The sequence below is a fragment of the Aquarana catesbeiana genome, linkage group LG04 (assembly GCF_042186555.1).
Source record: "Aquarana catesbeiana isolate 2022-GZ linkage group LG04, ASM4218655v1, whole genome shotgun sequence".
Lineage (NCBI taxonomy): Eukaryota > Metazoa > Chordata > Amphibia > Anura > Ranidae > Aquarana > Aquarana catesbeiana.
The window spans coordinates 35,255,329-35,278,833 of NC_133327.1; the positions used below are offsets into that span (position 1 = coordinate 35,255,329).

General features: G+C 44.6%; 1 protein-coding gene across 23 annotated transcripts in view; it reads right to left on the reverse strand.

Annotated features, from left to right (window-relative positions):
- DNMT3A (DNA methyltransferase 3 alpha) overlaps nucleotides 1-23,505 on the reverse strand; it is a 201,555-nt gene that overhangs the window by 50,779 nt on the left and 127,271 nt on the right. For 18 of the 23 annotated variants that reach the window (XM_073625003.1, XM_073625001.1, XM_073625017.1 and 15 more), the window contains 3 exons: nucleotides 23,110-23,195; nucleotides 16,939-17,011; nucleotides 11,880-11,998 (listed from right to left, as the gene is read on the reverse strand). In XM_073625003.1, the coding sequence (XP_073481104.1) occupies nucleotides 11,880-11,998; nucleotides 16,939-17,011; nucleotides 23,110-23,195 (278 nt within the window). The remainder of the gene's footprint in view (nucleotides 1-11,879; nucleotides 11,999-16,938; nucleotides 17,012-23,109; nucleotides 23,196-23,505) is intronic. The other 5 variants (XM_073625002.1, XM_073625005.1, XM_073625020.1 and 2 more) reach the window with 3 other exon arrangements.

Here is a 23,505-nt window from a genome sequence, read left to right on the forward strand (position 1 = left end):
CAGTGCCGCCGTATCGGTGCCCGTCAGAGCAGCCATATCAGTGCCCATCATTGAAGGAGAAAACGTACTTATTTACAAAAAATTTTAACAGAAACAAAGAAAAACTTGTTTTTTTTTTCTAATTTTCGGTATTTCGCAAAAAATAAAAAACGCAGAGGTGATCAAATACCACCAAAAGAAAGCTCTATTTGTGGGAACAAAATGATAAAAAATTTGTTTGGGTACAGTGTAGCATGACCGCGCAATTGTCATTCAAATTGCGACAGCACTGAAAGCTGAAAATTGGCCTGGGCGGGAAGATGTCTAAGTGCCTGGTATTGAAGTGGTTAATTAGTGGTTTTCTCTGGTAATTCCCCCATGTCCCACCCCCTTATCTCCTTACCCCCAACACTGTGCAGTTACTACCCCCTTCACTTACTACTTGACTTTCTTGAAGTGTGAATAATTAAAAATAGTTGGAAAGACTTATTTAATCCCCAGACGAAGCCAAGCCATATTGCAGGAACTTGGCCCTGGAACTATCTACTGATTCTTCCCCAACTATCTTACTTCCTTTTCTTTATTATACTTACTTTACCACATCTTACCTCTCCCGACACTTCTTAATAAACTTATTCCAACCCCATTCCTCCTATACTTTACCTTTAATTTGTATAATTCTTGTTTTCTGTACTCGCTTATTATGATATAAACGTTTATGATATATTGTGTGTTACTTTTCATACCATAATCACCTATGTGATACATTACAATTGCCTGTTATCTTATATATACAAGAATGTTATTATCTTTCTTTGTAAACCTGAACTATATTTAACTCAAAATAATAAAATATTTTAAAAGAACTACAGGTACATCCAGACAGTGAAGGGAAAGTATCTTCTATTGAACTGGAGCTTGACAAAGAGATGGAAGAAAAATATCCTGTAAAAGCCAAAACTGCCTCAGGAAGGAAGGAGGCTCTAGGTTTCAATAATACCTTATATTAAAGTGGATGAAAACCCTTGCATATACCCAGTGAAGTTAAAAGCCTCAGATGATACACAGGGATGAAACAAATCTCCCTACACAAGTTTTACATGCATATCTGCTGTCCTCAGCTTGCTATATTCTTTAGAATTCTAACATCAGGCTAGAATTTTTACTTCTTCATTCAGCAGTAGGCGTGGATTCTTGGCATTCATTGGGAGACAGCTGATTGGAGGAAAGGCACCCCCTCCACAGGAACTATGTGAATGTGCAGAGTTGTGCTGTGACAAGACAAGCTCTATGCTAATCTTTTTTATAGCAACCTCCCACAACACAAATTTCAGGCTGGTTTTATCTTGGTTGGCGGAGAACGTGTCAGAGGTTATCATGCTGATAACAGAGCAATGAAACAGCAGAAAGACACAGGACTTGGTGCTTTGGAGAGAGATAAGTAAACACTGCAGATGTACTGTATCTGCCCAGGTTAAAATTTCCTGAATTGGGTTTACATCCACTTTAAGTAAGACCAAGAAGGGTTCTTTGCAAATCAAGGCCATCAGCTCAAACTTCTTGCAGAGGTGATGTCCACAAGGAGCACAACCTTGTGAGTGAGAGTGGAAAGGGGAATATCCCTAATAGGTTCAAAAGTCAGACTTTAAAGTAAATTGAGAATGCACAGAAGTAAAGAAGGTTGTACAGGAGGGACTACATTAGAAACATCCTTTACAAAGCTTTTGACCAAAGAATGGGAAGTCAGCAGTCTTTGAAATAAGATCACAAGAGTGGAGATTTCAGCATTGATGGTTCTCAGGGCCATATGTTAATCCAGACCTGATAGTGGGCCCGGAACGGAAAAGAAAGAAAAGTAGTGCAGGGCCGGGCATGACAGTGTGTTAAGGGGAGACAACGTATGGGTTAATTAAATGAAGTGCTAAGAGGGGAGGTGACACTGAGGAAAGTCCAAGGGGGAGTGGTGCTATTTAGGGAGGAGGTGGGACTGGGCTGAGGAACAGAAAGTTGGGGAGAAAGAAAAGAGGAGGCAGTTTTCCCTCACTGCTCCTCCACCATGGCTGATACAAATTTACTTTTGGCATGGTTTAGAACGGCAGCGAGCAGGGGATCAGAGTGGCTGCACAGCAAGGTGGCAGCATTGATGGATGACCACGCGGGTGGATCCGCGGAAGAAGGTGAGGTGTCCACACACACGTGGAGGTCTAGGCCTCCGGCGGGTCTTTCTCTGGGGCCTTCCCCCCGGGATGTACGCCATCCTAGGAGCCCTCTGGGGGAACAATCCGCTCCCCCAGAAAAAACTGAGCCAAAAAAAGGCTGAGCTTGGTGGGCGGGGCCACGGGCCGTCATGGCACCACTTCCCCCTGAGCACTCCCCCCTGCCTCAGTTGCTACTAGTGGGAGGCGCGGCGGGGACAAAAAATGCAGGCACGGCCGTCTGGCCTTTAACGGACGAGGCAGGCAGCTCCGTGAGTAGGCAGGGTCTACACGGGTGGTGGGAAGCATAAAAAAAAAATGGCAGAGGAAGGCTGGGACAGTCTGGCCGGGGCACAACACAGAATGGCAGGCGTGGAACTGCGGCAGTGGGCAGAGCTTCAGAAGTGAGCCGGGCCCTACAGCAGCGGGACACTACGGCCTCCAGGCCTTCGTCGCCTGGCGGGCTAGCAACACCAGCGATACGGGACTCGGCTGAAAAGGAGGCGAGCTGTTAGTGTCGGAGGAAGAGGAGCCATAGGGATGCGAACCAGCGAGGGAAGCAAGCACAGCGGCTGTTGGGGATGCCCCTGGGCAGCCCGGTAAGTCCACTAATGTTTCTAATTTTTTCTTTGTAAGCTGCATGGTGGGATTTGTTGGAGGTTGGGAAGGGGGGGTGCAATGACGGTTGCTCCGACGGGAACAGCGTTGGTGGATGCTGGCCCACAAGTGGCCGCTAGTTCAGGGACAGAGGTGCAGCTGTGGGGTTGTCAGGCAGCGAGAAGGCAGGAGAAAAAGGGGGGGGGCTCAGGAGTATACTGGTAGGATGGATGTGGTAAGGATTGCGGACGCAAAATAAAATGTGAGATGTACGGGTTCTTTGAGGGTCTGCTGGGGAGCATATTTGAAACAGGAGGTCCAGGATATGATTCGCAAGGGTGAGTATGTGGAGATCTACTCGTTATGGTCCCTTTAAAAAAAAAAAAAAATGAATGTTAAATTTAAATTGGATAGGGTCAGGCATGAAGATTCCAAGAAAGAGATTTAGGAGAAGAGGAGGTACAGATTGATTCCGCGGAAATTTGTTAATTGGGCGGCAGGCATTCGCCATTATGGTAAGTGTCATTGGTGAGGAGAACCCCGAACATTGCTCGGCGTTGCTGTTATATGGATGCCATTGGTGAGGGGCACAGGTTATATGGGGGATCTGCTTGGCTACGGTATGACGAGCAGTTTAGACAGCGCAGGGCCGTATGGCCGTCTCTTCGCTGGGATCAAAAATATATCGGACTCTGGATGCGGTTTATGTAGTAGGCGAGGGCCCCGAATCAGTTTCTTCGGGGGGGTACACTCTCCTCAGGACTGCCGGCCGGAAAGAAATGGGAGTGTGTTGGCAGTGCAACGAGAGCTCCTGTAAGTTTAGGGGGTCTTGCCGTTTTTAAGCACGAGTGTTCAGGGTGTGGGGGATCCCATCTATTGTCCCGTGGCTTTCAAAAAAAAAAAAGGGAAGCGTACCGGCGAGTCTGGTCACAAAAAGGGACAACTCCGGGGAGGGGGGGAGAAGAAGGTTGCAGCCTTTCCTAAGTAGATACCCAGATAGGGAAGCGGCGAGGCTGCTTGCCTCTGGGTGTCGTGGTGTCTCCATTGGGGGCGGTGCCTGAGAAGGAGCCGAACAAGTTTCGCCTCATTCACCACTTATTTTTCCAAAAAGGGGTTTCTGTCACAACCCCGATGCAGGCACTGTGTCCTATACTTCATCTGACACAGCTATAAGGTGGGTTAGGCGTGATAGAAAAGGGGCGCTTATGGCAATATCAGACATAGAATCCGCGTTCCGCTTGCTTACAGTTAATTCGGAGATCTTCGGCTGCTGGGTAGATGCTGGCAAGAGGAGTTTTTTACGTTGATAAGTGCCTGCCTATGGGTTGCTCAATTTCTTGGGCCATGGGTGAGTTATGTAGTTATTTATTGGAGTGGGTGGTTAGAAACGTGTCGGGCCCTAAATTCAATCATCCATGACTTGGACGTTTTTTATGTGCGTAGGGCCGCCTTCCTCCGGTGTGTGTGCGATTCTGCTCTATACGTTGCAGAACATTGCAGGTAGGTTCAGAGTGCCATTGGCAGCTGAAAACAAAAAGCCCAATGATGGATATTAGTTTGTTTTGGGCATTGTGCTTGTTTCAGTGGCTATGGAGTGTCATCTGCCAGTGGCCAAGTTGGAGGCACTATAGAAGGAGATTCGGGAGATCCAGGGATGGCGCTAGGTGCGGTTGAGGACTTTGCAGTCGTTGCTGGGCAAGTTCAATTTTGCCTGCCAGTTTTATTCCGATGAGTTGAGTTTTTCAGCCGACGGCTGTTGGCTGCTACAGTGGGGGTTCAGGCCCCGACCCATATTATACTGGCTAGGGAACATCGGAAAGATTAGAAGGTTTGGTACGAGTATTTGGCAGCATATAATGGCTGATCGGTGTGGAAGTCCGGCCCGGTGAGTAAGTACGATAGGGAATGGGTCACGGACACGGCAGGGCCAATGGGCTGGGGGGCTTGCTTTCAGGGGCAATGGAGTGCGGAACCTTGGCCCCAGTTTTGGGTGGGAGTGGGGGTTCATTCGTAACCTGGTGCTATTGGAATTTTTTTTCCAGTGGTTCTGTGTATGGAGCGGTGGTGAGGGTCGTGCAGGAACTTGACATGGAGCTGAATTGTCACAACATGGGTGTGGTCACTTGGTCAACCACATGTTCGCGTCGTCACAACTGGTCATACGGCTGCTATGCCATTTGGTGTTGCGTTGTGTGCTGTTGAACATTTTCTTTATACTGTTCATCTTACGGGCGTCGACAACACGGCGGCTTACTCCTTGTCTCAAATTTCAGTGGAACAAGTTTAGAGAATTAGCCGGCCACAGAGGAGGAAGGAGTTACTTGCCCGGGCTGGATATGGGAGCTGGCATTGGAGTCGCCGCAGGATGGAGCCGGCAGTCCACGAGTGAGTCCACATGGACGGCTTACGCAAAGGTATGAAGGGAATGGTTGGTTTTGGTACAGGAGTCTTGGGTCAACATGGCCAGGTGGGGGGTAAGGTTGTTGTTTTTTGTACTTTGGTTTCAGGAACATGCTAAACGGGGGGTCGGTGTCTGCCATTGAGCAGAAACTGGCAGGTTTTTGGCTTTGGCTTTAAGCTACTGGGCAGGGAGGATTGGACGAAGGAGTTTTGGGTTAGACAGTCCAAAAAAAAAATGCACGGCGGCCAGTCACCCCTTTTTGTGGCTGCGCGGATCCAAAAAAAAATGACAAAAGGGTTAGAGGGGTGGATGTGCTGCTGTTTGTGTTACCGGGCTCCAGGGTATGCCCTGTGAAAATGGTAATGGAGTTTCTAGGGTTTAGAACAGCTGGGATGGGGCACGAGGATGGGGCACGAGGATGGGACGTATTTGTTGAGGTTCCAGTTCGTGTCGGTGTTCCGGAAATGCCGCAGGAACGCAGGGTTGGATTGTCCTGAATATGCTTCACACTCCTTCTGCATCGGAGTGGCTGCAGAAGCTGCTAGATGTGGGTTGGATGAAGCGACAGTGAGGAGGACTGGTAGGTGGGAAGTGAGGAGATTCCGCCCTTACATACGCCCTCATCTGGTGTTGGAATAAAAAAAAAAGTAAGGATGGGTAGGCTGTACAACCAAGAGGTGTTGTTTGTGGAGTGGGGTACATTGGTTTCTTTTCTTTAGAGTTGGGGCTACCTTTGTTCTGTCTGTCTTTTCATTCATATGGAGGGCCTATACACCTTGTCTGGATTCTGGGTCACTTATATGTCTGTTGGGGGGCCAGAAGAGCAGATGTGAGATCAGTTGGCAGACAGTGAGGTATCTCGAGGAGGGAGGCGTGTGTTCGCTAGCTAGGGGTATACGGGATGATGTGGAGCAGGGTGGTATCGGAAGTGGACGTTATGCGTGACGGGATAGACTGCCAGACGTTTTGGTTCTGCATATAGGTGGTAATGCTTTGGGGGTCCGGACGATCAGGGAGCTGATCTCGGACGTCAAGTCAGAAGTTTTAAACTTTGCACGGCTTTTCCTAACACTATGCTGCTGTGGTCCGACATTGGTGCGGATGACGAGACGCATGGCAAGGTCCGTGGAGAAAATTAACAAGGCCTGCATCAGAGTTAACAAGGTGGTGGGGTGGTTTGTGGCTCAGAATGGGGGCATGGTGATCAGGCAAGTAGAGCTAGAAACTAATGTGGGCCTGTAGTTGAGGAGCAATGAAATACACTTCTCGGCAGTGGGGATTGATCTCTGGGCGCTGGGGCTGCAAGATAGGATCCAGCGGGCCCTGCTGGTGTGGTGGGGCCCTTAAGGGTAAGGTGTTATCCTTGCGGACTGTGGCGGAGTTTTGTTGGTCTTTGACGGTGGCAGTAAACATATGTGATGGAAAGGGGTGGGGGGCTCATCGGTAGTATGTGCCCCTCTGATGTATTCCAGTGAAAGGTTAGCTGGAATACTGTAATGGTTGCACTGCGGGAAGGGGGTTGTCTCCGAGCTGATTATACAGCTGAAGGCCTATCATGTGAAAAAAGGTCCCGCAGTTTATCAGTGGAATATGTGTTGGAGTTCGGGGGTGCCTCAAAGACCAACAGACTGGAGTTTAACAAGTTGTTACGGATGTTATATTTTGGTATATATTTTATATTTGAGTTATTTATATTGTGTTAATAATAAATAGGCTGCTATGGCCATTTATACTCCAAATTAAGGTGTGCTCTCATCATTTTAGAAGGGTAAGAAATGGGGATGATGGAGTACAAGTGGTATAGCAGTAAGAGGCAGGTTGGGTACCTCTGGACTACACTGGTCAAGTGAGGCCCGGAACGGAAAAGAAAGAAAGAAAAGTAGTGCAGGGCTGGGCATGACAGTGTGTTAAGGGGAGACAATGTATGGGTTGATTATATGAAGTGCTAAGAGGGGAGGTGACAGTGAGGAAAGTCCAAGGGGGAGTGGTGCTATTTAAGGAGGAGGCAGAACTGGGCTGGGGAACAGAAAGTTGGGGAGAAAGAAAGGAGGAGGCAGTTTACCCACCCGCCCTCCATATATGTTGTCTGTGTTTGTTGGTTTGTGTGTTTTTCTTTCTTTCAGGAGCATGGCAGATGGTCGTCATGGCAGCTGTGGATTGGCGGTGTTTTGTTGGTCTTTGACGGTGGCAGTAAACATATGTGATGGAAAGGGGTGGGGGGGCTCCTCGGCTAGTATGTGCCCCTCCGTTGTATTCCAGCGTAAGGTTAGCTGGAATACTGTAATGGTTGCACTGCGGGAAGGGGGTTGTCTCCGAGCTGATTATACGGCTGCACTGGAGGCCTATCATGTGGAAAAAGGTCCCGCAGTGTATTGGTGGAATATGTGTTGGAGTTCGGGGGTGCCGTCAAAGACCAACAGACTGGAGTTCAACAAGTTGTTACGGATGTTATATTTTGGTATATATTTTATATTGGAGTTATTTATATTGTGTTAATAATAAATAGGCTGCTATGGCCATTTATACTCCAAATTAAGGTGTGGTCTCATAGTTTTAGAAGGGTAAGAAATGGGGATGTTGGAGTACAAGTGGTATAGCAGTAAGAGGCAGGTTGGGTACCTCTGGACTCAACTGGTCATGTAAAAAATGTAGCATTTGTTCCACATAGTATTTCCTGGGGTGAAACTTCTGTTCTTCACACTAAGCAAAGTAAGCCTTCCATGTGCTATAGTAAACCTTAAAATAGGTAGATTTCCTAGCTTTTAAAAGAGTGGGGATTACTGACTCAGAAAAACTGTTGTCTCTCAAAGACTGAGCTTCAACAAACATGGCATTAAAGCCAGCAACCATAAAGCAGATTGGTGGAATGAAACTTGAGATAGGAGATCCAGTTAACGTATAGAGTATCTGTCAGAGGTTTGATCAGGTTTGAGTACCACATCCACCTGACTCAGTTTAGAACTAAGAAGACCAATGGCATGTCTTCCATCTCAATTCTGTGAAGTCGATGAGGAAATCATTTCAGAGGAGGACCATTCCCCTGGGTCCAGGTGATGTTAGCTGAAGAAGTCTGTCTGCCATCTGTCTATACCTGGGATGTTGTAGCAGACAAAGCTGAAAAGTGTAGTTTTGCCAAAGCTATAATCCTTTCTACCTCTTACAGCGAGAATTCTTGTTTCTCTCTGATGAATATTTTATGTAATGAAATTGGTTACTACACCTATAAGGTCTTTCAAGATAGTGGGAAGGAAGGATTTTCCCAACTCCAGAGCTGGATTCCTGAGCCACCATCAGGCATATCTATTTGTTTGAAGATTGCACCTTCTTGTACCACACAGACAGAATGTTGTAAGCGTCATTAGATACCATTAAGGGAAGGATGAACACATGTAAATATACATACTTTATTTCCACTGAGCTTGAAAGTCTTCCTGATGGGGGTAGGCTATAACTTGGTGGATTTCTTGTAGACAGTTTGAATTTGAATGAAGACAGATAAGGTCTTCAAGACCAATGAAAATGTTGTAGTAACACCCCAACCAATTTTAAGATTGTAACAATTTCTTGGTTCAAAAGGTCTGCAAGTGCAAAATGAAGATCTGCTAACCATTGCAAAGACACGGTTAGGTTGGAAAACATAAAGCAGAGTGAAGCAGAGAATGGAACTGTAGCTTGTAGTCTTGATACCACATCTCTGACCCAGACATCTGACACGCTTCCTGACCAGGTGTCCACAAAGGCCAACAGACACCCCACTTTGTAAAGTGGGGACCTTCCTTCATGATGGCATTGCTTTGGCCTAAGACACCTGAGAGAAAATGAAGGAACTCTTTTATTGGATTCAAAGGCAGAAAAAGGATTTGCCAGACTAAGATGTAGGCTTCCTATGCTGGGGTAAATGGGTACTCTTGCCACTAGTGATGTCCTTCATGAAATTATCCAGTGAAGCACCAAAAAGATGCTCAACAACAAAGGGCAAGCACAACAAGTGTTTTTTTACATTGCTGTTCCACAGACCAACATTTTAGCTAAAAAGAACATTTTAGCTAAAGAGATCTCCATATGTCGATAGACAGGCGACTTATTTGGGAGATAAGATGGATAACTTCAGCTAGATCATCAACACAGTAATGTTGGGCTGAAGGCAACAACTAAAGGGTCAATAGGGACTGAAGCTGGATCCTTCAACATCAGTCCACTCCCCTAAAGTCCACTCCTCTGACATTACAACTATAGAAAGTTGCATAGCAGGGCCTGCTAGTGAAAACAGAAATTTGGAAAGGGTTTCCAAACATTAATCAACAGGATCCTTTTAAACATCCATTAGGTACAGTTATGCCGTGTACACACGGCCGGACTTTTCGGCATCAAAGGTCTGACGGTCTTTCCGATGGACTTTAGACAGAGTTACGACAGACTTTCGACGGACTTTCCAACGAACGGATTTGCCTACACACGATCACACCAAAGTCCGACGGATTCGTACGTAATGATGTACGACCGAACTAAAATAAGGAAGTTCATAGCCAGTAGCCAATAGCTGCCCTAGCATTGGTTTTCGTCCGTCAGACTGGCATACAGACGAGCGGATTTCTCGATAGGAACTGGGTCCGGCGGAGTTCCGGCGGAAAGATTTGAAACATGTTCCAAATCTAAAGTCCGTCTGATTTTCGACAGAAAAAGTCCACTGAAGGTCCGATGAAGCCTACACACGGTCGGATTGTCCGATGGATTCGGACAAGTGCGGTCAAAAAGTCTGCCCGTGTGTACACGGCATTAGTGTTTTGTTAAGTGGGGTAATGTCAGATCTACAGTGGGAACAGCACACATTTTAAGAAAAACCTTATCAGACAGATATTGGTATAAAAATTGTTTGGGATGAGTAAACAATTTGTTAGGAGTTTACCAGGAAAGTTTTGACAGTCTTGGTCCTTTCAGGGTTTCCAGACAGGGCCTATCATGTGTAGAAGCCACAGGCTGCTTCATTTTGAATGTGAGTCCTTTAAACTGGGAGCTATTTCAGAAGTCTGGGGCTCCTCAGGAATAAAGATTACAGAGGCCACTACAGCTACAGGAATGTTAGAGTATTCTGCATGTTAAAGAATTCAGTATGTTAGAATGTTAGATAATTCTGTAAAAGATGGTGCAGAACTTCACTTACAACCCCTGCAGTGTTATCTTATTTGCAGGTTGGCTCATAAAATCTAGCAAAACTATGTACAGGGAACTGTTCCCTAGACAAAGTGGAAAAGGGGGCCACAATTGATAGACCTAAGGGAGAGAAGTGAGTAAACTCAACCAGAATACAATGATCAAGGTATCAGTGTCAGGCCCCTTATTAGGGCACTGCAGGCTGTTCTACAACTGTTAGTAGATCATGAGCTGGAGAGACTCAATGCAGCAGGTCTGTTTCTCTTGTGCTTGGGATCTGAATGGCTTCTCTTGCAGATAGGATAGGAGCAATGGTAGAAAAAAATTGCCTCATATTGAAAAAATGGTTGCTGTGTCCACAAGGTTGCCTTGTCTGGAGCCCTGGGGCAGGGCTAAGGCAACTGTATGCTGCGTGAGTGCTCCAGTGAGCCTGGGGACAGGGCTCAGTGGAAATTTGCCAACAGAGCTGCCAGGATAAGCACGTGTGCTGCTGGGAGAAAGATACCAACCATGTGCTGTGCAGCAATCTGAGCTGAGTGCTGAAAAGCCCAGAGAGACTGTTCCTGTACTGCACGGAGTGGGGACTTTGTTGCTTTGATCTGTTGTTGCTGCAAACTGCTGTCCAGGTGAGAGACTGTGGCTGATTCGGGTGAAAGAAATGGCAGCTGTGTGAGACTGTAGATGATCCAGTACCTTTTCAGAAAGAGGGCCGCCTGTTACAGCTGCTGAATTCCAGATTGAGAGGGAAGACCCTTTCTTTGGTTACTGAAGGACCACCAGAAACCCAAAATGAGAAGTTGATAAGTAGCCTCTTGGCCACCTCAGGTACAGGTTCAGGGTGGGTTATAACTGGAGCAGGTCAGGAGGACCCAAAAAATCCGGTGGCTCCCTTAGGTCTAGGAGTAGCACTACATAAAGGAGGCATTCAACATGTACCAACATCACAGTAACTCCTGCTGCTCAATTGAAATTGTGTCTTTCGTTAAAGTTCTCAGAGACTGGGTCACACCAGAGGTTGCACCACAGTTCTGAGCACAGAAAGCGCTATGCAGCTAACACAGTACCAGAAGGTTTGGAAAGCACCACTGGCAGAGCCCAGTGCCCAAAGGACACATTTCAGGCAGGCCCTGCATTCTTTGGTTCAGCACGGTCTGGGTACAGTCTCCAAGCCCAGCTCAGCAGCATGTAGATGATATCTTGATTCATGAAAACACATCTTGACAAAAAATAAATTAAAGAAAATGAAACTGCTAGTAGAAAAGGGTTAAACTTTTCTCAATAGAGAAATGATAACCATCCTCTTCAGAAACTAGCAAAAAAACTAAAGCAGAATAGAAGTAGGAGTGGCTATACCTCGCTGGTCAATGGCTTTTTTTGTTTGCATGTGTCCAAATCCTACTGTAAGTGACAGAATAACTCTGTTGTCTCAGATTAACGGATTCCTGTGCCCCTTAAAAACAATATCTTTTTTTTTTTCAAAAGGAGAAAGCATTTGAAGCCCACAAATCCCTGGCATATGTTCACTTTAAGCACACTATCTGAGCCTACAGCCTTACCTTTCCACCTCTGTACACCACAGGACATCTTCCATCTGGCTCATGGTGACCGGATACTTGTGCTCCTTCCCCTGCCTCATAGAGTACGGGTTTGTTGTTATGGTATGAATCTTCTGCATCTGGTGAAAAGCATGCATTTATATTAGTAATCAGTGAAGATTTTTTGCAATAATCTATCCTTGTTCCATTTGTAGCACTGACCCCCTAAGGAGCTGCTGATAATTGTTTTGGGCCTGCACTCTGCCTATCAACCCCTGAATATAGACTCGACCCCCTAGGCACAACTGTGTGGTAGAGTTTGTGTGAGTCCTAATGGTAAGAAGCAACACAAATATAATACAATACTGTAATTCACTTCACCTGCTATAGGAATAGACAACGTCTCACACCATTTGTACTTTAACCACACAGTAAGTTTACTGGAAACTGGCTTGGAATATAAATACAATGTTGAATCTGATACACAAAGTTAAGACAAGAATAATCAGGGTGCATGTAAATATTCAGACTCAAAGATCACATGACTAACGCATGCGGGCGTGCCCCAAAGTGGGACTGTTGCTCAGGGTGGTAAAACCTTGACACTGGGCATTTTCCCACTCCCGATGCAGCCACGCAAACACACTCCTAACCTGCATTACACTATACATTATTAGATAACAGTGCAATACAGTACATATGCTCAAGGGCTCCCCCTAGGTTATACTGCAATCCTCAGAGTGTGTGAGGGTTAGAGAAATAATAAGCGCTTTATATATATATTTAAGGGTAAAGTCTTTGATCTTCTTTCTTCAGCTAGCCTTATTATACTGCAGTACTTGTAATCCAGTGAGTAAGCAAATGTTGAGGTAAGATAAAGTAGTAGGAGAACTGTGAACTTGGGTGTGTGAAACACATGTAACTTTGAGGCCTGATAAAACACAGTCTATGCTGTGAGACCGCTCTACAGAACTATGAGTCTCAGCAATCCTCTGAACTAGTCTGCAAAGTGGCAAAGTGATATATAAATCTTGGGCAATAGCCCTCTCGCCACACAGGACCTGGACAAGTGTGCTGCTCCGCTTCTGTGATCCCAGTACCGCTCACAGTCGACACCGTCAAGCTGCACCGCTACGTCAGATGACTGGGAACCGTCTTGCTGGCTCCCTTGGATGTCCTGGATACTCCGGTCCAAACACACGCTGACCCAGCACACTGTGTTTTAAAACCTCTCCGGAGGCTTCAACTCCGCCGCAGCTCGTCCGAGTACACCCACACAGGTCCCTGTAGGCAGGTCTCACATCCTGGGAAGAAGAGAGTGAAGCATGGCCGCACTGTCTCTTTTATAGGCCTACCCAGCAGGCTGTCCTGTCCCTGGCATTGTGGGTAGGTGAACAGGGCATCATGGGTAAGTAGCTCCCAGCCTAGTTAAACAGATGAGTCACTTCCTCTAGGCTTCACAGTATAACGCATAGTTGTTGCAGCCACTAGAGGGAGCCATTCCCTTACTTAAGGAATAACACACCATCTAGTAAAATAACTTTGGGCAATCCCCTGCGTTACATAAAGAACAGTTTTCTTCCCTAATGCAGATTTTCAGATAGAGTGGAGAGGAATTAAAACACCTGTCAGTTTTTATTGCTGTCTGTGCCTCCGATACAGAGATTCACCCTCTCTATTTGTCCTGTTTACCATTATCATTGAAAGTGAACGTAAAAGAAAATCCCAAATTTTGGGTTATCCCCAAAAATGTAAAAAGTGGAAATCTTTCAATGGGGACACTGGTGACCTGGGAGACCCCAAGGGATACCCTTAATTTTCAGGAATTTCCTCTTCCTGTTTGGCTGGAGGACAGGAAGTGAAGGGAAATCTTTCCAATAGTACAGAAATGGCAAAAAATAAACCAACAGGGGTTATAATCCTCCCTTGCTCTGTCCAAAACAAAAAAACAAGTTTTGCCTATAGTTCTACTTTGACTAGATTACAAATTAGTGCATCACAATTTTTTTACTTCCTGTCAACATGTACTTCCTGTAGCGTTAGCTACACAACATTGCACTAGACTGGTTTCCTAATGGTAACAATGGTGAACCGTAATCGAGCAATGTATGCTGGCACAGCTGCTTGCAGTCTCTACAAGGGGTGCATGAGATCGAGAGACAATGCAGGAGCACAACTGGAATACAGTTGTCACACTCACACCATAGCAGGAAGTGTCTGAACAGGGACATTCATGGAAGGATTATCAGGGATTATTTTAATGAAAGCTGAATTTGAAATGAAAGCAACTTTTAAAAAGACATTACCATGGTACTGCTTATAGGAGATTTTAATGATTGGATTTTAATCTTGCTTAAAGCCGAATTCCACCCAAAAGTGGAACTTACGTTTTAAGGCCTCCCTGGCTCCTATTTGTGAATCTGAGCTTTTGGGGAGGAGGGGGGAGTAGGTACCCAATTTTGACAGGTACCCACTCCCACTTCCGTTCCGGTCGCCTTAGGCGATCGGAAGTGGAAGTCCCTCCCGAAGTCTTCTAAGACACATGACAGGTCCTAGAAGACTTCGGGACCAGTCACAGAGCGTAGTGCCGCTCACGCATGTGCAGTGAAGCTGCAAGCTGTCACAGCCGGTTGCCCATAGTAGAGATGCTTGCGCCGCCGAGGGAGGACATGGGGAGAACACGGCTGGGGTGAGTGCACCGCTGGATCGAGGGACAGGTGAGTGGCTGTTTATTAAAAGTCAGCAGCTACACTAGCTGCTGACCTTTAATAAACAAAAGTATGACTGGAACTCCACTTCAAACTACATTGCCAAGCAGCACAATAACAGTATGTACCCCATAATTTCCCAGTGCATGTGTTACTACCACCTGGGGAACACATACTGGACTTCCTGGGGGTACAGGGCAGGGCTCAGCATACAGTTAAGTATACATTTTTTTTCTCGTTTTGAACACAGTAGAGAAGGGTTCTTATTTGTAGTCACTGTCTCCATTGGGAGGATTTGTCCTCCTTAAATTGGCCCACCCTTTGCAGTTATAACAGCTTCAACTCTTCTGGGAAGGCTGTCCACAATGTTTAGGAGTGTGTCTATGGGAATGTTTAACCATTCTTCCAGAAGCGCATTTGTGAGGTCAGGCACTGATGTTGGACGAGAAGTTCTGGCTCGCAGTCTCCACTCTAATTTATCCCAAATATGTTCTATCGGGTTGAGGTCAGGACTCTGTGCAAGCCAGTCAAGCTCTTCTTCCCCTAAACGCGCTCATTCACACTATATTGCCAAAAGTATTGGGCCACCCCTCCAAATCATTTGGTGGAGGGCAGATTATGGTGTGGGGTTGTTTTTTGGGGGTTGGGCTTGGCTCCTTAGTTCCAGTGAAGGGAACTCTTAAGGCGTCAGCATGCCAAGACATTTTGCGAAGTTCAATGGTCTCAACTTTGTGAGAAAAGTTTGGGGAAGGCTAAGGCCTGATAGGCTGAAATGAATCAGCTGATTTTATCTGCGTTTGTACACTGTGGTTTCTAAATAAAATTAAGATTTCTTAAGAGCAACAATCTCGTGTGCAGATCATCTATCTACATTATCTATTTAGTTAAACAACTGTGGATCGAGCACCCGGGAGCTCTGCCATCAGCATGTTATATGGGTAGTAACACTGATTTTTCTGCTTGCAGTTTGGAGATGGCCCTTTACTGTTCAAACATGACTGAGCATCAGTGCACAAAGCAAGGTCCATAAAGACATGGATGAGCAAGTTTGGGATGGAGGAACTTGACTGGCATCCACAGAGTCCAGGCCTCAATCAGATAGAACACATTTGGGATGAATTAGAGTGGAGACTGGTCAAACATTCCCATAGACACCTCCTAAACAGCCTTCTTAGAAGTGTTGAAGCTGTTATAGCTGCAAAGGGTGTGCCAACTCAATATTGAACCCTACGGACTAAGACTGAGATGTCATGAAAGTTCATGAGCGTGTAAAGGCAGGCGTTCCAATACTTTTGATAATATAGTGTATATTTACTCATAAGTCATCATAAGATGTGCAATACTATCCAACGCTAAAATAAATTAAAAACGCTGACCCCCTTATACAGCTTGAACAGTCATCCCCTGATACTGCACACTGTCCACCCTCTTCTAGGGAATATTGTACCTTCCAAGGCAGAAGAAGTCATATACAGTATATATACAGTATATCAGTAGTGTATTTAGGTTTTGTGCTACCCTAGGCCTGACTAAACTCGTGCACCCCCTAATTTAAATATGACCCACCTCTTTCCTGTCAAGGCCACACCCCTTGTTGTTTAAGATCCGCCCTGAAATTTTCAAGTGGGGACACTAGTTCTGAGGGCCTGGGGGGGGCAAAGGATTCCCTTAATTTGCATAGATTTCTCCCTTTCTGTTTAGCTATGGGGCAGGAAGTGAAGGGAAATCTCTGCAATGGGACAAGAATGGTAAAAAATAAACTGACAGGGGCTATAACCCTCCCTTATTCTATCCAAAATGAAAAAGGTGTTGCCTATAGTTCTACTTTAAGCACAAATTTCTGAAAATTTTATGGAGAGGACTAAGAAGATATAACCATGCCAATGGTGCAGCAGAAAACATATAGCACAGTGAGGCAGGTTTGTGGTCCAGAATGATAGGACAGTCAAAATTAGAAGCGGCGCCCCCCCCCCCAGTTGCAGAATGCCGGCCGCCCGCATACCAGAAGCAGTGTGGCCACTTTATGGGGGTGCTAGACTAGATTGCCACTCAGCCCAGTCTGCCCCTAACAGTGTAACGCAAGGCGGCGGGGACTCTTTCCATGCTGCCCCCCTACAAAGTGCTGCCCTAGGCCTGGGCCTTGTTGGCCTAGGCCAGGATACAGTGTTACAGTATATACAGTATATAGGTGATACAATACAAAGTACACAATTATCACCACTGAAAAATGCACCAAGAGGGTCAGCATGGCAATGCTTTATTACATGGGCTGCAATCTATCCTCTGCTATCACTCCATGACTACAAGCCTAATTAGAAGCAATAGTCTGTTTTAACCCTTCCACTATATCCCGCACCCCAATTATTCCTTACATTTGCTTCTCGCCCAGGTTCCAGACAGTCCTGTAAAGTCAATTTGTCTCTTTCCGTAGCGACCAGTTTCCTGCTGAGACAGGGAATAAGAAATAAGAGTGAAAAAAAAGCTATGGCAGTTCTATGGCACATCCAGATCAAAAAAGAGAATTTTCTTTCACAGTCAACTTTTACTTTGTGCCTGGGAGATATCGGGGTAAATGATATGGTTTCATAAACACCCATTAGAATTCTGTTGGGGCACAGCACTGAAAGTGTCGGTGCTTGTGCCCAATCCATGTACCTGTCAGACAGGTACATAAATTTGTTTATGTCCACACTGCTCACTCTTGCCCTCCCCACCCACTGTGCCCATCACACTGACAGGCTCATGGACGAGGAATTTTATACTGGGGTGGGTGGAGCCTGCTGGGGGAACTCAAACACTAGTTCCCTATCAGGTCCACTTCACTTTTGATTGGTGTCACACAGGAGTGGTTAGATTTATAGCCACTATTCAGTCCACTGTTGTCCGCCCTCTTAGTGTCAAGCAATTTCCTAAATATGGGCATTGCCCATATTTGGGTACTGACATCAGCTGTCAGCCCCAGCCCTTCTTTCGTTCGGGGATTCTCCCAGCAGACAACTAAATGAGGCCATGGATGCACCCCTGCGCAGGAAGCTGTCACAATCATGGCATCTGCTCAGCACAGGCACAACCCACTCTCAGTAGTAGTGTACCTCTTGTACGTCAGAGTTGATCTTATTTACCGCCAGTTTCCTAAACTGAAAACTGGAGGTAATAGTTTCATAATGTTTTGCTGCGGTTGCAACACTTATGGTAATACGAACTACCCTGAATTTGCCACACGTGTCCATAATGATTAAGCCCTGAGGGCGGAGCAAAACATGTTAGAGGCATTGTGTTGCTATGGATATTTACAGTGCCTTGAAAAAGTATTCATACCCCTTGAAATTTTCCACATTTTGTCATGTTACAACAAAAAACTTAAATGTATTTTATTGGGATTTTGTGATAGACCAACACAAAATGGCACATAATTGTGCAGTGGAAGGAAAATGATAAATGTTTTTCAAAATTATTTACAAATAAATATCTGAAAAGTGTGGTGTGCATTTGTATTCAGCTCCCCTGAGTCAATACTTCGTAGACCCAACTTTCGCTGCAATTACAGCTGCAAGTCTTTTTGGGGATGTCTCTACCAGCTTTGCACATCTAGAGAGTGACATTTTTGCCCATTCTTTGCAAAATAGCTCAAGCTCTGTCAGATTGGATGGAGAGCATCTGAACAGCAATTTTCAAGTCTTGCCACGGATTCTTAATTGGATTTAGGTCTGGACTTTGACTGGGCCATTCTAACACTTGAATATGCTTTGATCTATACCATTCCATTGAAGCTCTGGCTGTATGTTTAGGGTCATTGTCCTGCTGGAAGGTAAACCTCCTCCCCAGTCTCAAGTCGTTTGCAGACTCTAACAGGTTTTCTTCTAAGATTGCCTGTATTTGGTTCCATCCATCTTCCCATTAACTCTGACCAGTTTCCCTGTCCCTGCTGAAGAAAAGCATCCCCACAACGTGATGCTGCCACCACCATGTTTCACGGTGGGGATGGTGTGTTCAGGGTAATGTGCAGTGTTAGTTTCCCCCCCCACATATAGCACTTTGCTTTTAGGCCAAAAAGTTCAATTTTGGTCTCATCTGACCAGAACACCTTCTTCCACATGTTTGCTGTGTCCCCCACATGGCTTCTCGCACACTGCAAATAGGACTTCTTATGGCTTTATTTTAACTATGGGTTTCTTCTTGCCACTCTTCCATAAAGGCCAGATTTGTGGAGTGCACAACATGGATTGAACAGTGCTCTGTGAGATGTTCACAGTTTGGAATTTTTTTTATAACCCAGCCCTGCTTCAATCTTCTCCACAATTTTACCCCTTACCTGTCTAGTGTTTTCCTTGGCCTTCCTGATGCTATTTGTTCACTAAGGTTCTCTAACAAACCTGTGGTGACTTCAGAAAACAGCTGTATTTATACTGGAATTAAATTACACACAGGTGGACTCTACTAATTAGGTGACTTCGGAAGGCAATTGGTTCCACTAGATTTTATTTAGGGGTACCAGAGTAAAGGGGTGAATACAAATGCACGTCACACTTTTCAGATATTTATTTGTAAAAAAAAATTGAAAAACATTTATCATTTTCCTTCCACTTGACAATTATGTGCCACTTTGTGTTGGTCTATCACATAAAAGCCCAATAAAATACATTTACGTTTTTGGTTGTAACATGACAAAATGTGGAAAATTTCAAGGGGTATAAATACTTTTTCAAGGAACTGTAGGTGATTTTATAGCATTTTGTTTTTTTTGGAGTTTAGATTTTAAGACCATGTGCAATTTTGAGAAGCTAAGCTCCCCCTATTGATATGCAAATGAACCAGTCGGACTAGGCTTATGAGCTAAGCAGAGCAAGCTCTTTATAGGATATGATGTAAGAGGAAGTTAGGGGAGGTGAGGACATTGAACAGGCATGTGGGCAGACAAAGGAGAGTTGGTTTGGAAGACAAAGTGGTAAGACTTGTTCTGGAGACTTTGGAGGTAACAGAAGTTTTGAGTTGGACTCTCAGAAAACCACCACGAAGAACATTACACCTTGAATCCATCTCTAAGTTGAGTAGCAGTCTAGTATACGTATTGCATACGTATTGTACATGCTTATTTTTCTAGAAAGGATAATTGGCTTGTGCATGTTGTAGGCATATTTTGTAACTATGAATCATGATTTGTGCAGATGTATGTGTGGCTTTTCTGTTTAGTAAAAGCATTGCTACACTACAGAAGTCTAAGCTTCCTTGGTTTTACCACAAGAACCTTTATTAGACTCCAAGCAAAACAGGTATGGCTTGGATGAATCAAGCTGAGGCTGCTTTTACCTGCCGACCACTCGGTGCTGAGCTATCTCTTCCAACTTCTACAACATGCTTTGGGTCTGTTCGAACCTTTCCTCAGCCTGCACCCTCACAAGTCAGAGGCATCCAATTCATCAGACCTTGTAAGCCTGAGCAGGGGGCCCTAAGCATTTATTCTGAGCCCACTCCCTCAGAGTTACTAGTTCCTTTGGAATTATTTAATTAACTTATTCGACTATTAAACATCTACGTTCTCATTTCCAAATTGTGTGTGATGTTTATTTGCCAATCTACATATTTCACTTTCCCTATCTGGATTCTATATACCGTATATTGGTTTCCTCAACAAGGCGCCCAAGTCTTAAGCAGGAAAAAAATTCCTACAAGAGTCCACTTATACTGTATATGTGTGTGTAAAGCTGGCCATAGAAGAGTTATTATTTTCATTCAGCCAATTTCCTGAACAAAAGAAAAATTAAAAGATTCCTCCATCCACACAAGCAAGGTCTATGGAGGAATCCCTCCATGCAAGAACATTGTATTTGACAACGAGACTCTCTGCTGTCAGACCATACTGTTTAGCAATGGCAGCTGACTGATCAATAAACAATTTCCAGCATTCCCTTTGAACTGGCTGAATTTCGATCCACCTATGGCCAGCTTTAGCCTCAAATCAAGGCCACTCCTTTCATTTCTTGGATCCCATATAATAACATTAATGGCAAGAAATATGGGTGTATGCACACCATAACACAAGGTAGGATGAATGTAGATGAGAGAAATATAATAATATAAAATAAAGGAGAGTCAGATATTTCTTGTCTGATCATTCTCCGATAATTAACATCCTCTTCCTCTATCACGATTCCTCCTTCCCCAGGAATATAAATATGAAAAAAGATCACTGAGAAGTCACATTTCACCGCTGTGAATAAGCGTTTCCACATTCAGAAAAGCTTCTTCACAGTAAGAGCTGTGCAAATAGCCTCCCACAAGACCTAGTTCTGGACAGCTCAGTAGATTGCTTTAGAAAAAGAGCACAACATATAACTGGATACTAACATTTAGATGTAATAGCACAAAGGATAGTTGATCCAGAGAATATCCAATTGCTTCCTGGGGGATCAGGAAGACATTTTTTTCCCCACTGGATCAAACAGGATCATGCTATATTTGTTTATTGTTTTTTTCTTCCTCTGGATCAACCATGGGCATAGGATTGGCTATATGGAGGATATTTTTATGTCCCATTTGTCTTTTTCTATTGGTTGAACTAGATGGGCTTGCATTTTTTTCAACCTAAGTATGTAACTGTGTGGCAGCACTAGTGACCTAGTCTAAGATCTAAGTTCAGGTTGCAGTGTCCGATGATGCTCAGATTGGTTTGATGGGTAAATTGTATATTTTATATTTCCTTATTTTTGTTGGCTCATATTGTGGCTCACTAATGAATTCTAAGCCTCCAAATCTTTGTTAACCTCCCTGGCGGTAATCCCGAGTGTGGCTCGGGATTAAATTTCAGTACCATTAGCAGTAACCCCGAGCCACACTCGAGATTGCATTGCAGAATCCTGGTCCAGGTTACTTACCTTGTCACCAGGATCCTGCAATGTCCCCCCGCTGTGTCCACGGGCTGTGTCCCCCGCCTGATACTCTGTGTGCTGGGCCCTGTTCCCTGCGAGCGTCGCACCGCATGGGGGCGGAGCCCGGCGGCAAATTCAAAAAGTACAAAAAACAAAACACATACAGTACACTGTAATCTTACAGATTACATTACTGTATCAAATCATTTCGCCTTCCTTTTGTCCCTAGTGCTTTGTCCAGTGCCCTGCATGTTCTTTCTGCCTGGAAACTTGAGATTGTCCATGGCAACCAAAAAGTGTCCCTTTACGTCAAAAGTGGTTTTAGACCAGCTAGAAAACAGTGATCATAAATTAGAACACTTGCAGAATTGAGCGATAGTGAATCATGGGGAAATTAATTATATTATTATTTTTTTATAATTATAGTTATTTATTATATTATAATTGATGTGATTTATGATTTCGGTTTGCGTGATTTATGATTTTGTGTTTCAAACTCTATAATACCCGGGATGTCTACTAGACTCTTGTTTGGACAGATTTAAGTGTGTTATTACTAAGAATTACAGGCCTACAATACAAAACGCCAAATTTCTATGCAAAACAATGTACAGGGTGGCTATGGGACCATACAAGCCATGCCAAGACAAAGTCTGCTTACTCATACCAAAGGAAGGTGTGATTGTAAACTGACCAAGTCCTTAAAGTGATTATATAGTCTTGTTTTGTTTAAACAAACATTAACATGTTAACATACTTACTTCCTCTATGCAGCTAGTTTTGCACTGAGCAGCCCAGATCCTCCTCTTCTCAAGTCCCTCTTTGCTGCTTCTGGCCCCTCCCTCCTATCGAGTGCCCCCCACAGTCAGCAGCTTCCTATGGGGGCACTGGAGCCGATTGACAGCTCCGTGTATCCATTTAGACATGGAGCTCCAACCCGGCCCCCTCTCTCCCCTGATTAGCTAACTGACTTTGATTGATAGCCGCAGGAGCCAATGTCGACGCTCCTGTGTTTCAACCAATCAGGAGGAGTGTCCTGGATGGCTTTGACATTCATGGACATTGCTGGACAGAGATGGGGCTCAGGTAAGTGATTAGGGGGTGCTGGGGAGGCTGCTACACACAGAAGGTTTTTTATCTTAATGCATAGAATGCATTAAGATAAAAAAACCTTCTGTCTTTACAACTCCTTTAAGGGTTCTTATTGTTGCTTACAAAGGGAGTTGGCTTGGGGCTTGTCTATTCCTAACACACATGTCTTAATACTACAGTTATCACTTGGAACATTTAGTCTCACTCAGAACTGTAATTAGGCATGTGTCTGAACCTGGTCAATCGCCACGCTATCATTGGCAGGGCTCTGTGGCGAAACAGCATCTTTAGTTAAATATTATTGTTATATTTTCTTTATGTTTATCTGTCATTACTTTTAATAAATGGTATACTTATAAGTATTTGTGTGATCTCTCTTTGAACATATCAAAAAAATTAAAATAAAAAATAAACTATCACGTGACCGTGATACAACATGGTTAGACCAGTAATAAAAATTATAAACTCATGCACAGCCAATCTTTAAAGAGCTTTGAGGATTATCTGCTGCCCTAAAGGCTGCAACTTCTTTGGAAAGTTTATGCCGAACTTTATTCATTCAGCTGCTGTCGGAGTCTCGCCCACCTGTCCATACCCGGCAGGTTTCCCCAATAGTAGCGTGGTCTGTGGGCAGGTGAGACTTTGCTGGCATCAATTGGAACTGGCTTGATCTGCAAGGAGGAGAATATATTAGAAAGGAACTCCAAGCTAATGCAAAGGCAGGATGGAGTTATAAGTAGGGATGAGCCGAACACCCCCCTGTTCGGTTCGCACCAGAACATGCGAACAGGAAAAAAATTCGTTCGAACACGCGAACACCGTTAAAGTCTATGGGACACGAACATGAATAATCAAAAGTGCTAATTTTAAAGGCTAATATGCAAGTTATTGTCAATAAAAGTGTTTGGGGACCTGGGTCCTGCCCCAGGGGACATGGATCAATGCAAAAAAAAGTTTTAAAAACGGCCGTTTTTTCAGGAG